General features: G+C 40.0%; 1 protein-coding gene across 5 annotated transcripts in view; it reads right to left on the minus strand.

Annotated features, from left to right (window-relative positions):
- The window catches only part of MAST2 (microtubule associated serine/threonine kinase 2), a gene marked incomplete at both ends in the record, with an annotated part of 203,511 nt that overhangs the window by 56,750 nt on the left and 131,949 nt on the right, over positions 1-14,812 (minus strand). For all 5 annotated transcript variants that reach the window (XM_082833898.1, XM_082833895.1, XM_082833897.1 and 2 more), the window contains one exon: positions 2,282-2,373. In XM_082833898.1, coding sequence (XP_082690024.1) covers positions 2,282-2,373 — 92 coding nt within the window. The remainder of the gene's footprint in view (positions 1-2,281; positions 2,374-14,812) is intronic.

The raw sequence follows: 14,812 nt of genomic DNA on the forward strand, positions 1-14,812 counted from the left end.
TTGAAAATTTATGTCCACATAAAAACTTGCACACAGATGTTTATAGTAGCTTTATTCATAACTGCCAAAACTTGGAAGTCACCAAGATGTGCTTCAGTAGGTCAGTGAGTAAGTAAACTGGTATATCCAGACAATGGAATATTATCCAGCACTAAAAAGAAATGAACTATCAAGCCATGATAAGACATGAAGGAAAGTTATATATATATATTATTAAGTGAAATAAGCCAATCTGAAAAGGCTACATACTGTATGATTCTAACTATATGACATTTTGGAAAAGGCAAAACTACGGAGACAGTGAAAAGACTAGTGGATGTCAGGTGTTGGGGGAGGGACTGATGAACAGACAGGACATAGGGGATTTTTAGGGCAGTAAAACTACTCTGTATGATACTACAATGATACATACATGTCATAATACATTTGTCAAAACCCATATAATGTACACCAAGAGTGAATCCTAATGTAAGCTATGGGTTCTGGGTAATAATGATGTGTCAATGTAGGTTCATCAGTTGTAACAAATGTGCCACTCTGGTGCTGGATACTGATAGTGGGGAGGTTGTACATGTGTGGGGACAGGTATATGGGAACTCTGTACTCTCTTCTCAATTTTGCCGTGAATCTAAAACTGCTCTAAAAAACAGTTTATTAATTAAAAGAAAAAAACAATAAACTAGGAAGGTTCCATTTCCAGAATGGCTAAGTAAGTGCCTACTGAATTGACCTTACTGTAGTTATAATCTAATTATATATAGTAAACATTTAATATTGAACTGAACTGTATGGAATAAATGAACCTACTTTCAAATCAACAGGCCCCATATTATTCAACATATTCCAGACTTTAAAGTGAAAATAAAGAATCTTAGAATACCCTGTGGACCCAAATATCAGGATGTATAAGATTTTAGAATTAATCTGATATGAAGTTTGATCTGTATGGAACAATTAACGCTGCCTTTCTCAACATCTGGTTAAGTAGAGAGTCTACAGCCATGAATTGGGCTTTTAAATCAATTCTTCCTCCCTGTATCTGAGGACTGACTAGATTTTCTGCATTAATTTAAGGAGAGATGATGATGATGATAGCTAACATTTATGGAGTACTAAGCATGTTATACGTATTAACACAAGGCTAGAGTCCACAGACCCAGGCAGGCTGAAAAAGCCAGATGATTTTCTCAATCAAAGCCCCTTGAGTAGGGAAGCTTTAGTCCTAAACTCTGTCAGGAATCTAAATAGCATCTCAGAGAGAAGCTGCAAGTAGTAATTACTACCTAGCACTCACATTACAGTTGAGAAACTATGTTCAAGGTCTAGACATGCTAAATTAATTTCTATATGATAAAAAGGCCAAGTCAGATATATGCTGAGTTTTTACAAAATTCATGACTAGAATTCACTATCTGAGCTAACACCTAACCCAGTCAATTCTGAGGGAAAGTACCTAAGCACAACGAGAGCTTTGCTTTAAAAGCCAAGGGCAGCAATGGCTTCCTATGGGTCCAAGCCTGCTCTATTTCCATTACCTCCAGGTCTGGAACTTCCACTGTAAACAGAATAGCAGTGAACAGTGTTGCAGAACAACAACTCCTTCAACAAAGCTGAGTTCCCTGGTCTGGCTCCCCTGGGATTTAAGAATACACGTCTAGACCAAAATACATGACTAACCCAAATGAGGTCTTCTGCCTCATAATTTTTATATATTCCTTAGTCAGAGGCAAGTAAATCAGTCCTTACACTGCCTGGAAGAGCCCATAATTCAGATGGAGCAAAGTCTGAATGCATGAGATCACTGATTTCACATATTGGAATTGAAGCAAATGTCAACATGAAACCAACAGTCCTCTCACTTTTGCTGACGCCTGTTGTAACAGAGGGAAAGTTGTTAGGAGTCCCATAAGGCAGAAAACCGTCTCTGTGAGCCCTAATTCTTGGGCATGATAGGACAAAATGTTAATGGAGCCCTCATCACATGGCCCCAGATAACTGGAGCCATTATACACTCTCAACACACCAGAACAGAGGTGGTAGACCCAGGATATGTACAAGACCAAAAGGACAGTTGACGGGTCAAGGCAAGAAATAACTAAGAGTCAAAAACAGACTGAACACATTCTCCCATGAAAAGCATGCCCATGAGCTCTGTATGCTTCAGTCAGCCACATGAAGTGACAACGTAGTACGTTGAACCTCACAAAGTGAGAAGCAGGAAAGAAATTGGGCATCTGTGACCACTCTTTTATTCCACCTTTCTTAATCTTCAAGCACTCACCTGTGTGGCCATGGAGTGGTGAGTGTGGCCGTGGTAGTGTAGGTGATGTGCTAGAGGTCACAATCAAACTCTTGCGGTTACTTGTCCGACAACTGCAATGAAAACACAAATGTCAGTTATAACAGGGTTGCATCATGGGCCCAGAGAACTTGAATGGCTATCGAGGAAAAAAAGAGTGATATCATTCCATGAGCTGAGCAGTATAATACTTTAAACTGAACTGGCTCAGCAATTACTGTTTGCACAGTGAGATTTCGTAATTCACTGTGTTCCATCTTGGAATAACTTTTGTCACTGTCTTGACTTTTATCTTGTATTGCCACTGCACTTTTCCAAAGTGTAAGTTTTGCTTCCTAAGCAAATACCCAAGGAGCTCCTTAAACGTAACAACCATGTCTTAAATGGTATCTAATGAAGAATGACCACTGCAAATTTGATTCAGAAAACAAAAAACATGAGCCATAAATATTCTCATATCTCATAAAAATTAATGTTCTTGCCATAAAAATGAAACTATTAACTTAATCTATAAAACTTATCTTTTAAAAAGTGCTTAATCAATGGATTAAGTAATATTCTCATTTCACTATAAATTTCAGAACAGGCCTGTGTTCCTTCTACAAAGTTGGCTTTCCTTTACATGTTAATAGCTGAGGCTTTTTCTTGAGGCTGCAGAAAGCCAAATCATGATGAAAGGCCATTTCATGCTGTACCTGCTATTGAAAAGTGTGTATAAATTTATTTGAAAGTCAGCCCATCTTTCTTTTTAAAAAATATTTATTTATTTGGCTGCATCAGGTCTTAGTTGCAGCATGCGGGATCTAGTTCCCTGACCACGGATTGAACCTGGGCCCCCTGAATTGGGAGTGCATTCTTAGCCACTGGACCAACAGGGAAGTCCCCAGCCCATCTTTTAAAGGCATTAAAGAAGCCTGTCATTTATATTCATCCAAACAAATATTTACTGAACACCTACTATGCACCAGACACCATTCTAGGTGTTAGGGAAGTAGTAGGGAACAAGAGGAATTATCTGTCCTCAAACTGGAGTGAAAAGTGCTATGAAGAAAGAGAGAGAGAATGTTCAAGAAATAGCAAAGAAGTCAAGTAGGTGGCAGGAAGGGAGAATGACAGGAAAAGAAGTAGGTTATAGAAACTATGGGTATAGGCCACAGCCCGACTTTGTAGGGCTGGTAGACTACTGCAAAGAACCACTGGAAATGTGATAAGGAACTGCTGGAAGGACTGTGATCAATCTCAAGAGATTATGATTAGAAATGATAAGCAACTTTCCCTAAGATACCAGGAGGACTAATCTAATCATGTCTCACACCCCCTCCTTACCCCCGTTACAATCAAATGCCCAAGACTTCCATCTCTAATTTGACACAGTCTCTACTCCTTGATCTTTAAAAAAAGCTTACCCTCTGTCTCCCTGAACTCAGTCTGTCATCAGCAAACTCTATATCCTTAACTTCTTTTCTCAACATTCAGTTTAAATTCTAGCTCTAACTGTCTAACTGAAACTTTGCTATCCCCCAGGACACCACAGTCCTGGTGAAATCCCAATCCTTTTTTTTTTTTTTTTTTTTTGCAGTACGTGGGCCTCTCACCGTTGTGGCTTCTCCAGCCGCGGCCCACGGGCCCAGCCGCTCCGCGGCACATGGGATCCTCCCGGACCAGGACACAAACCCATGTCCCCTGCATCGGCAGGAGGACTCTCAACCACTGCGCCACCAGGGAAGCCCCTCCAATCCTTTTAAACCCAACTTTCCATCTATTTTGCAACTGTACTCGGGCAGCTAAAGGTGAATGAAGAAAAATCCAAAATCATGCTGGCTGGTGTTTCTTTATGTTTATGATGATAAATATCAAGTGGGTCCATACTACATCTGCCTAGGCAATGTGCTCTCTCTCCAAGACAACTAATTCAGAAATTCTCCCCAAACCTCTAGCACTCCTTCCCCAAATCTTACCCTCATCTGCTGACTTTGCTTTTTATTCAACTAGGGGTAAAAACAATCAACACAAAAAGAAGTACTACATATTTCTGCTACAAAAATCCATCAGCCTGGGACTTCCCTGGTGGCGCAATGGTTAAGAATCTGCCTGCCAGCGCAGGGGACACAGGTTTGATCCCTGGCCCAAGAAGATCCCACATGCCGTGGAGCAACTAAGCAGGTGCGTCACAACTATTGAGCCTGCGCTCTAGAGCCCACGAGCCACAACTACTGAAGTTCGCGCGCCTAGAGCCCGTGCTCCACAACAAGAGAAGCCACCGCAATGAGAAGCCCGCACACTGCAATGAAGAGTAGCCCCCGCTCGCCGCAACTAGAGAAAGCCTGTGTGCAGCAAAGAAGATCCAACACAGCCAAAAAATATAAAAGTAGCCATTAAAAATCTATTATCCTAAATCTTTGTCCATATACTGTACTTTCCCATCTGTAACAGCAGAAGGAAAGACCATGTTCCTACCAAAGTCAACTCCCCCAACTCCCCATTCAAGAAGTCTGTACCTGCACTGTCCTCCTATGCCATGAATTTCTACTTCCTACTGGATCACTCTCATCATCATAAAAATATGCTGTCATTTCTCATATCTCAAGAAAATAAGAAAAAAACTTTCATAGACCTCTTCCAACGTGCCTGTTTCTTTGCTCCCCTGTTTGGGAAAAATCCCATGCAGGGATTCTGTATTTGTTATCTTCATACCCTCATTTCCTATTCTCTCTTTAACCCACTCTAGACTATACAATCATCCTCATCTTTCCTGCCTGTTACCAAGGTCACCACTGACAACAGGCAATTCTCAGTCCTTGTCTTATGTAACCTCTCAACATCATTCGACAGTTATAACTCCCTCTTCTAAAAAACAAATTGGGATATAATTTATATCGATTATTCAATTAAGTGTTCTGTTCAATGAACCTTGAACAACTGTATACATTCATATAACACATCCAAAACAAAAGTCAGAATAATTCTATTACCCCAGAAAGTCCCCATGTTCCCCTTCCGGTCAATCCCCCAACTACTTTCTTCTATCACCATAAATTAATTTTGTTTTGCTGGATTTCCTATAAGTAGAATTACACACTATGTATTTTTTTGTGTTTGACTGCTTTTGTTCAACCTAACATCTGTGTAACTTTTCTTGAGATACTTCTTTATTTAGCTTCTAGGACATGAGGCTTTCCTGGTCTTCCTCCTAGCTCACTAGCTGCTCACTTTTCATTCCCCTTTGCTACTTCCTTCTCTTCCTGACCTCTAAACCATTTAGTACTCTGGGGCTCAAATGTGGAATATCTTTTCTTCTTCCCTGCACTCACTCCCTAAATGATTTTTTCCTGTATTATAACTTTAAATCTATGATGTTGATGATACCCAGCTTTTTATTGCTAACTCTGTGCTCTTACCTCTGAGTGTGAGACTCATATCCAAATACCTACTTGACATCTTTAACTGGATGTCTAAAAGGCATCTCAAATTTAACAACAGAATTAGTGAATGTCCCTCTAAAACCTGCTAACTCCTCCCTATCTATTTCATTACATGGCACCACCATTCATCCAGATGCTCAGGCAAGTCCTTCAGGCAGAAGGAACATGATACTAGATGGAAATCTGGATCGACATAAAGAAAAGCACCAAAAATCATAAATGTGTGGGTAACTATAAATCACTTGTTTTTATTTTTAAAATCTCTTCTTGGGACTTCCCTGGCAGTCCAGTGGTTAAGACTCTGCGCTTCCACTGCAAGGGGCACGGGTTCAATTCCTGGTCAGGAAACTAAGATCCTGCAAGTTGCAAGGCGCAGCCAAAAAAAAAAACTCTTCTTGAATTTTAAAGGAAATATAATAATTTACTGTGGGGTTTACAACATATGTAGATATAAAATGTAGGTCAGCCAAGGCAGCAAGGCTGGAAGGGAAGAATGGACGTATACTATTGCGAGGCTCTTACATTAAGTATGAAGCGGTATAATACGACTTGAAGATAAACTAAAAGTTAAATTTTTATATTATAAACACTAATGCAACTACTACAAAAGAAAAACAAACAAAAAAAGGGAAATAAAATTGTCTCATAAAAAATACTCAGTCTAAAAGAAGGCAGAAAAAGAAGAACAAGTACAGTTGGCCCACACAGAAAACAGATAGCAAGAGAACAGATTTTAACCCAATTACACTAATAATCACATAAAATGTAAATGTTCTAAATACATATTTAATTAAGACAAAGACTGTCAGATTGGATAAAACAGCAGGACCCAACTATATGCTGTTTATTACTTGTGACAGCCAAAAAACTAGAAATCACCTCAAATGTCTACTAATAGATGAAGGATAAACAAATCACAATATATCCATACAATGGACTGCTACTCATCAATAAAAAGGAATGAACTATTGATTCACACAATAAATGAATCTCAAAATAATTATGCTAAAACCAAGAAGCTAGACATAAAAGAGTAAATACTGAACAATTCCATTTATATAAAATTCAAGAAAACACTAATCTAGAGTGACAGACAAAAGATTAGTGGTTCCTGACCAGAGGCCGGGGAGGTATTATAACAAGGTATAAGGAAATTTGGGAGAGATGTAGATATGTTTATTGTCTTGACTGTACTAATGGTTTCAGAGATGCATACATGTGTCAAGACCCATCAAATTGTACATTTTAAACATGTACAGTCTATTATATTTCAATCATACTTCAATAAAGCTATAAAATTTTTTCAATATAAATAATATCAAAGTCACTCTTATGCTTAAAATTCTCCCTGTCTCACTGAGAGTAGAAGTCAATGTTCTTACAATGGCCGACAAGCTTTACGCGGTCTGGATCTCCATTACCTCTTTCCCTCCTACTCACTCTACTCTAGTCACATGGGCCTCTGCACTGTTCTTAGAATATGCCAAGTGTGCCACTGCCTCAGGGCCTTTACAAAGGAAGCTTCCTTTGCCTGTTTCCCTCATGGCTTGCTCCCTCACCTCTTTCAGGTCTTTGCTCAAGTACAATCTCCTGAATGGATTTTCCTTTGACCATTCTACTTTAAATGGTAACACCCGCCCTCTCAAACACTCTTTTCCTCCTTTCCTGATATATTTTCCTCAATAGCACTTACTGTTATCTAACATACTATGGATTTTGCATTCATTCTGTTTGTTGTCTCTCCTCCCATTAGAATCTTAAGCTCTATGAGATCAGAGACTTGCACAATCTTTGCTTACTGCTGTATTTCTCAGTGCCTAGATTCAGCCTGGCACATGGCAGACTCAATAAATATTTGTTAAATGGATGAATGGATGAGTATAATTTGTTACAAGAATTATAATAAAAGAGGATACTTGCACACGTGGCACCTGTAAGGTATATCAAACCACTATGTCTAAACTCCTTTTGTATAAAAACTAAGATCTCTTAAAACTGCAGGACAGGACTTCCCTGGTGGTGCAGTGGTTAAGAATCCATCTACCAGTGCAGGGGACACGGGTTCGAGCCCTGGTCCGGGAAGATCCCACGTGTCACTGAGCAACTAAGCCCGTGCGCCACAACTACTGAGCCTGTGCTCTAGAGCCCGTAAGCCACAACTACTGAGCCCGCATGCCACAACTACTGAAGCCCTCACGCCTAGAGCCCATGCTCCACAACAAGAGAAGCCAACGCAATGAGAAGCCCACGCACCGCAACCAAGAGTAGCCCCCACTCACTGCAACTAGAGAAAGCCCGCGTGCAACAATGAAGACCCAAGGCAGCCAAAAATAAATAAATTAATTAATTTTTTTAAAAAAGAAAGATCAATAGTCTGTAATAACCTATATGGGAAAAGAATCTGAAAAAGAATGGATACATGTATATGTATAATTGAATCACTGTGCTTAAAAAAAAAAACTGCAGGGACAGATAACTGATTCTAATTTCATTTGTCATGATCTTATTAAAATTTAAATACAAAACAGTAAAGATCATATTTCCAGGCCACATGCCTTTGTATGAAGGTACATATAATCTCACTTGGCAAATCTGCAACAGCTGCCAGGGGAAAAAAAGGTCAGATACCCTGGTACAGATGCCATGACTCAGCTGAGATCCAAGACAAGGAACTGCCTAATTTTTCCATTTCAACAAGCACTGGCCATTGCCCCCAGGATCCTAGAAGATAAAGGGCAGGTCTTCATTTTTTCATTCCAGAAGATTAAAGTACCAGATGTTTACAGTGTCAGCCACACTCACTCTCAGCTGATGGAAGGTAACCTGGAAGCTCCCGGAGCTGATGTTCTGCTAACCACTGCAAGGACTGGGTTAAACTAGACTGCTGCCCACCACCATGCCGGTCACTTGGTCACTCAGAGCAAGGCCTGGCATTTCATCTTCCTACTTGCTTTACCACGGTCACCCCTCCATGGGTAGTGGGAGCAAGGACTAAAGCACCTGTGTAATCTCTGTGAAACTTGAATTGTGGCCATATTTGAAGAGTTACCAGCCTTCAAAAATCCCTTCTCCCAGCAACTAGCAGGTACTCAAATTTGAGCCCCTGCAGGAGCTGCCGTAAATTTATTTAGGAAGTCTGTTTCCCAGTCTGAAGGAATATAGAATACAGGGTAAGATGCATGGTTGCAGACCCCTCAGGGTCTCTAATCTCCAATCTGTCAATTCCAGAAGTCCAGCTGCTCCTAGGAATCCAAGCACTCGGTAATGAATTGACTTGCACTTGGCTATTCCTTTCAGAATGAGGAATGAGGAAAAGACCACTTTTGTTTCATTAAGTGTGATCAATACAATAGACAAGAATTTGGGTCCATTTTAAGGTCAAGCACTTCCGGGTGTTACTTCAGAATAACAACCAGGATGATGTCCCTGTAAAGACTGAGATGCTAGAGTGGGAGAAAATGCATGTTCTCTCAGTAAATAAAGGGTGCTGCTTGGAGATAAATCCATTATTTGTCTTTTGCCTGGGTTATTTCAACAGCCTCCTAACTAGTCTCTCTGGTTTACTCCTGTCTCCTATTGCCAGTCTGTTCTCAACACAAGTAGCCACAGTGATCCTTTTAAGGCATAAATCAGATGATTTGCCCAAAACCTTGCAAAGGCTGCTAATTTCACACAGAAACACCAAGCTACTTGGACCACTGCACTAACTGTTCCCTCCACTTGGAATGCCCTTCCCCACCTATACAATGGCAAATATCCCATACCTCCTTCAGTGTCACCTTCCACATTTCCCTATGTAACACTGTGACCTGCCCCTGAGAATCCCCCTTACTCAGCTCTCTTTGGATTAATGAAGTATTTTTTAACTTCTACTCCATTGGTTTGGAAATTATATACTGTTGTGGTTTTTTTAAAACGTAGTTATTGTTATTAAGCTTTTAATAGGCATTCTTGTCTTAACAAGAGCCTAAGTCTTAGGTCTAAGGTTAGCTAGCATCTCAACCCTCGCTTCTAAACAAAATTAGATCTTGGGACTTCTTTAGTGGCTCAGTGGTTAAGAATCTGCATGCCGATACAGGGGACATAGGTTCGATCCTTGGTCCGGGAAGATCCCACATGCTGCGGAGCAACTAAGCCCGTGCGCCACAACTACTGAGCCTTCGCTCTAGAGCCCACGTACCACAACTACTGAGCCTGCGTGCTACAACAACTGAAGCCCATGAGCCTAGAGCCTGTGCCCTGCAACAAGAGAAGCCACCGCAATGAGAAGCCAGCGCACCACAAGGAAGAGTAGTCCCCGCTCACCGCAACTAGAGAAAGCCCGCGCACAGCAACAAAGATCCAACGCAGCCAAAAATAAATAAATAAAATAAATAAATTTTTTAAAAATTAGATCTTAACTCCAATTCTCCCCATCCCTTCCAACTTACATGTAATTTGGTCCAGTGGTTCAGGTCTATCTTGCTTTTATAATGCCAAATTAGTAATTCTTACTGTTTCATACAATAATTGCTTGCTTTGATTTACTCATACTTTCCAATTTCTTTGCTCAGCATTCTCTCTTGGATCTCACAACTTTTGTCTTTCTTTCTTCTTTTCTAAGTGATTATTTCACTGAGAATCTGATATTGATAAACCTTCTCAATTTCACAGTTTGTCTGAAAATGGCTTTATTTTTCTCAGTGACTTCCAACGATAATTACACAGGTATGGAATTCTACAACCTCTTGTTGGGAGTAACTTTTTTCTCAATATCTTAAAGATATTATTCCATTGTCTTATGGCTCCTGTTATTGCTATTGAGAAGCTTGCTCTTAGGATCGTTGTTCTTTTGTAGTTAATTTTTCTTTTCTCTCTCGCTGCTTTGTTTTTTGAAACCATAATTTTTTAGATATATTCACATACCATAGAATTCAACCTTTTAAAGTGCATAATTTAGTGGTTTTTAGTACACTTGCAAGGCTGTGCAACCGCCACTGCTAATTCCAGAACATTTTCATTATCCCCCAAAGAACCCCTGTACCCATAAAGCAGTCACTCTCCATCCCCATCTTTGCTACCCCCTTTCCCAGGCAACCACCAAAGTACTTTCTGTCTCTACGGATTCCACCTATTCTGGATATTTCAAATAAATGGAATCATATATCATGTGGCCTTGAGTCAGGCTTCTTTCGCTTAGCATGTTTTCAAGATTCATCCATGTTGAAGTATTTGTCAGTATTTCATTTCTTTTTATAGCTGAATAATATTCTATTGTGTGAAGAATATACAACATTTATTTATCCATTCATAAACTGATGGACAACTTGGGTTGTTTCTGCTCTTTAGATATTTTAAATGATGTTGCTATGAGTATTTGTGTATTTGTATGTACATTATGCTTTCAATTTTCTTAGGTAAACTTCCTTGCTCAACTCATTCGTTAGAGCTCTTTTAGCTTTTGTGGATTCTTGAGGGTTCTCTAGTTCCTTTGAAGACCTCTGTTTTTTGGTTCTGAAATTTTACTGCAATGTAAGATGGACATTTATTTTTACCTATTGTGCTCCATGATGTTATTTTGGTTTCTAATCAATTCTGGAAGGTCTCAATCATTATTTCTATGAATACTGCCTTTCCCCCATTTCTCTATACTCTGTTGGACCTTATTATTTTATCCTCCATATTTCTTAGTTCTCATTCATATTTTACATCTTTCCATCTCTGTGCTGCACTTTAGATAAAATTTTACTAGCTTTGTCCACAGCTCTACTATATAACCTGACTACTGAGCTTTCAAATTCAATGTTACAATGTATTTAATTCCTTGAATTCTAATTGTCATTTTTTTCAAAATATGCCTGATCTTTTAAAATTAAATGTCTTTTGTTCTCGCATTTTTGTCTCCATTTATATTTTTATTCACCTTACATATACTTATTTTACAGTTTTCATTCATAATGCTACTTTCTAAAGTTCTTAGGGGTCTAATCTTACTGTTTCTTTTTTCTTCTGATTTTCACATGTGGTGGACTGCTTCCTTGTATGGTCTATGGTTTTGTACTGTAAACTCACCTTTATTTAGTGTGGCTTTATGGGAATCTTGTGCTACCTGATTTGAAGATATGTCTTTAAAATTTTTTTGAATTTGTTTCTGACAGATTTGTCAGAGTTATTTACAGCCCAGAATCAGCTCTTAAGACCATACATATGGTATAAACTCCAGGCCTCAAATTCAGTTGAATAAAGGTCTATAGTTTAAAATTCTCAAGGAGACTTTCTTTATTTCTTATTAAGAGCCTACTTAAAACCTAGATGAGATTAAAGAACTTCCTTTCATCTCTCCATGACAGTGGGCAAACTGTTTTCCTAGTGCATTCCTACACTGAGGGTAAAGTCCTTTGAGTGTGGGGTCTCAATTCTACCCTAACTTAGGGTCTCCCTACCCTAAACAAGCCCAAGGCCTCATCCTTTTTCCCCTAACGGATATCAAGACTAATACAATATACCTCCTCCCTGGCCCTCTTTCTTGGAAGTTCCAACACTGATTCCCACTGTTGAGGCATTGTTTTCTCTCTTAGATTTAGGTCACTTGGGATTTTCCTCACATTCTATTAGTTATGCATTTAAAACAATAATTATAATAGCTAGCATTTATTAAGTGCTAACTGGGCACTGTTTTGTTTTGTTTTGTTTATTTTCGGCTGCGTTGGGTCTCCGTTGCTGCACGAGGGCTTTCTCTGGTTGTGGAGAGCGGGGGCTTCTCTTGTTGCGGAGCACGGGCTCTAAGCGCGGGGGCTTCAGTAGTTGTGGCACTTGGGCTCTAAAGCACAGGCTCAGTAGTTGTGGCACACAGGCCCAGCTGCTCCGCAGCATGTGGGATCTTCCCGGAACCAGGGATTGAACCCGTGTCCCCTTCACTGGCAAGCAGACTCTTATCCACTGCGCCACCAGGGAAGCCCCTGGGCACTGTTTAAAGCACCGCATGTAGTATCTCACACCCTATGAAGTAGGTACTACTATAGTCCACTTTATATAGACAAGGAACCTGAAACACAGAAAGGCTAAGTAGCTTGCCCTAGGTCACAATAACACACCAATAATTTTTGAAAGCCTAATGTAACTTACTTTCTCTTTGCCCTAGGACTTTCTTAATGTGGGTCTCCATCCTAAAGATGATTGATTCAGAAGGCACATATCCAGAAAAACAAGGGCATTTTTCATAATTTGACTAACTTCAGGGGACAGAAAATGGATGGACAGAAAGGTTATTAAGAACTACCCTGGGCTTCCCTGGTGGCGCAGTGGTTGAGAGTCCGCCTGCCGATGCAGGGGACATGGGTTTGTGCCCCGGTCCGGGAAGATCCCACATGCCGCGGAGCGGCTGGGCCCGCGAGCCATGGCCGCTGAGCCTGCGCATCCGGAGCCTGTGCTCCGCAACGGGAGAGACCACAACAGTGAGAGGCCTGCGTACCGTAAAAAAAAAAAAAAAAAAAAAGAACTACCCTGGGCGGGCCATCTAATGTACAGCATGGTGGCTATGATTGGCAATACTGTATCACATACTTGAAAGCTGCTGTGAGAGCAGAGCTTTAATTTTCTCACCATAATAACAACAACAAAATGATAATTATGTGAGGTGAAGGATGTGTTAACTAACCATATTGTGGTAAACATTTCACAATATATATGTGTATCAAATCATCACATGGTACAGTTTAAACTTACACAATATTAAATGTCAATTATACCTCAATGAAGATGGGAAAAAAGGAAGAAAAAAAAATACCTTAGGGATTAGAACAGAACTTTGACAGAGCCACAAATACTGGAGAGGAGACCGGCTATGGCAGAGACTCAGCAAAGACTATGCTCTCACCAAATTCTTTAGTCATGACCATCTTGGCTACCATTGTCAACATCAACAAGGTACAGCAAAGAACTCTCTTGATCCAGACAAAATACCAAGAGGTACAGATTATCTCTACACTGGCCAATCCTGAATCCTTTCACTGTGCTGTAGAAGAAAAGACCAGCAACAATGCAAAGGAAGCATGATTCAGCTCCTGGCAGAATATAAGAGCCAGACCTAAAAGTCTCAGCTACATGGTCCTGCAACAATACTAACTTACAGTGAAAAGAAATAAATTTACTTCTAAAGCTCAAATGCCAATGTCCAAGGTACCACCATGGATTAAACAGACCCATAATGCTTGGAATGAATCAGGTTTTAAAGTAAAAAACATGAGGAAAGCGGGTGACTGGCTAAATGTAAGCCAGTGCAATCTCCTTCCCTGGAATCATGTGACATAGTGGGAAGTTTCCCTAACAGGGCAGCAGCAGCATGTCCCCAACCCCAGTCTCAAGATGAAAAAAGAGTTGTGCTCACCACCTAGAAAACTAGATAGTTCTGTCATTGCTGACTGTAGTTGATGTTCACATTCCCAGACTTCTAACTGAATAAACCTGGCAGAGAAATGTAAAAGCCCTAGAGTGGGCAATGCTTCAGAATTTGTGTATTCTAAGCGTGTCTATATTTCCAGTGCCCAGGACAGTGGCTGATACACAGTTATTATTGTTTGGATAACTAATGAATGGGAGAGAATGGTCCTGTAATGCATTCTTAAAGCAGTGCATTTCTTGGTGATAAAAGGAAAGTGGCCAATGAGACTAGAGATTTTTTCTTTGAATGGAGTACACTTCCACTACAAATATGGGCCTTGGTAAAATGAAGTAGTCTAAGGCTATCCCTAATTACACAGTGTCTGGGAAGTTGTGGTATATTTGGTTTGTCTTTACTAAGTTCCCATGGCTTCCGGATTTCTTTGGAAGTTCCAATTTATAAGCCCACTCCCAGGTTACATTTACAGACCAGTTTCTCTGAGAGACAGTAGTTAAAGAGAAACACAAAATCTCTTGTAAGCATTCCATATGTTTGTCCAATATCCACGTTAAACCCTGAATTGGTAACAACCCTTCTTTTCTGCCTCCTTCCTCAATAAATAGCCCAGCTGTCTGGCCTGTGCCCAAGTTTCCATAATAGAGAAGATTAGAACACTTCTAATCTATACAAGATAGCCTCTGTATCCATGGCTGTTTCTATGAGGCAGCTCTG

The sequence above is a fragment of the Leucopleurus acutus genome, assembly GCF_964270905.1.
Source record: "Leucopleurus acutus genome assembly, chromosome: 2".
In the NCBI taxonomy this organism is placed as follows: domain Eukaryota; kingdom Metazoa; phylum Chordata; class Mammalia; order Artiodactyla; family Delphinidae; genus Leucopleurus; species Leucopleurus acutus.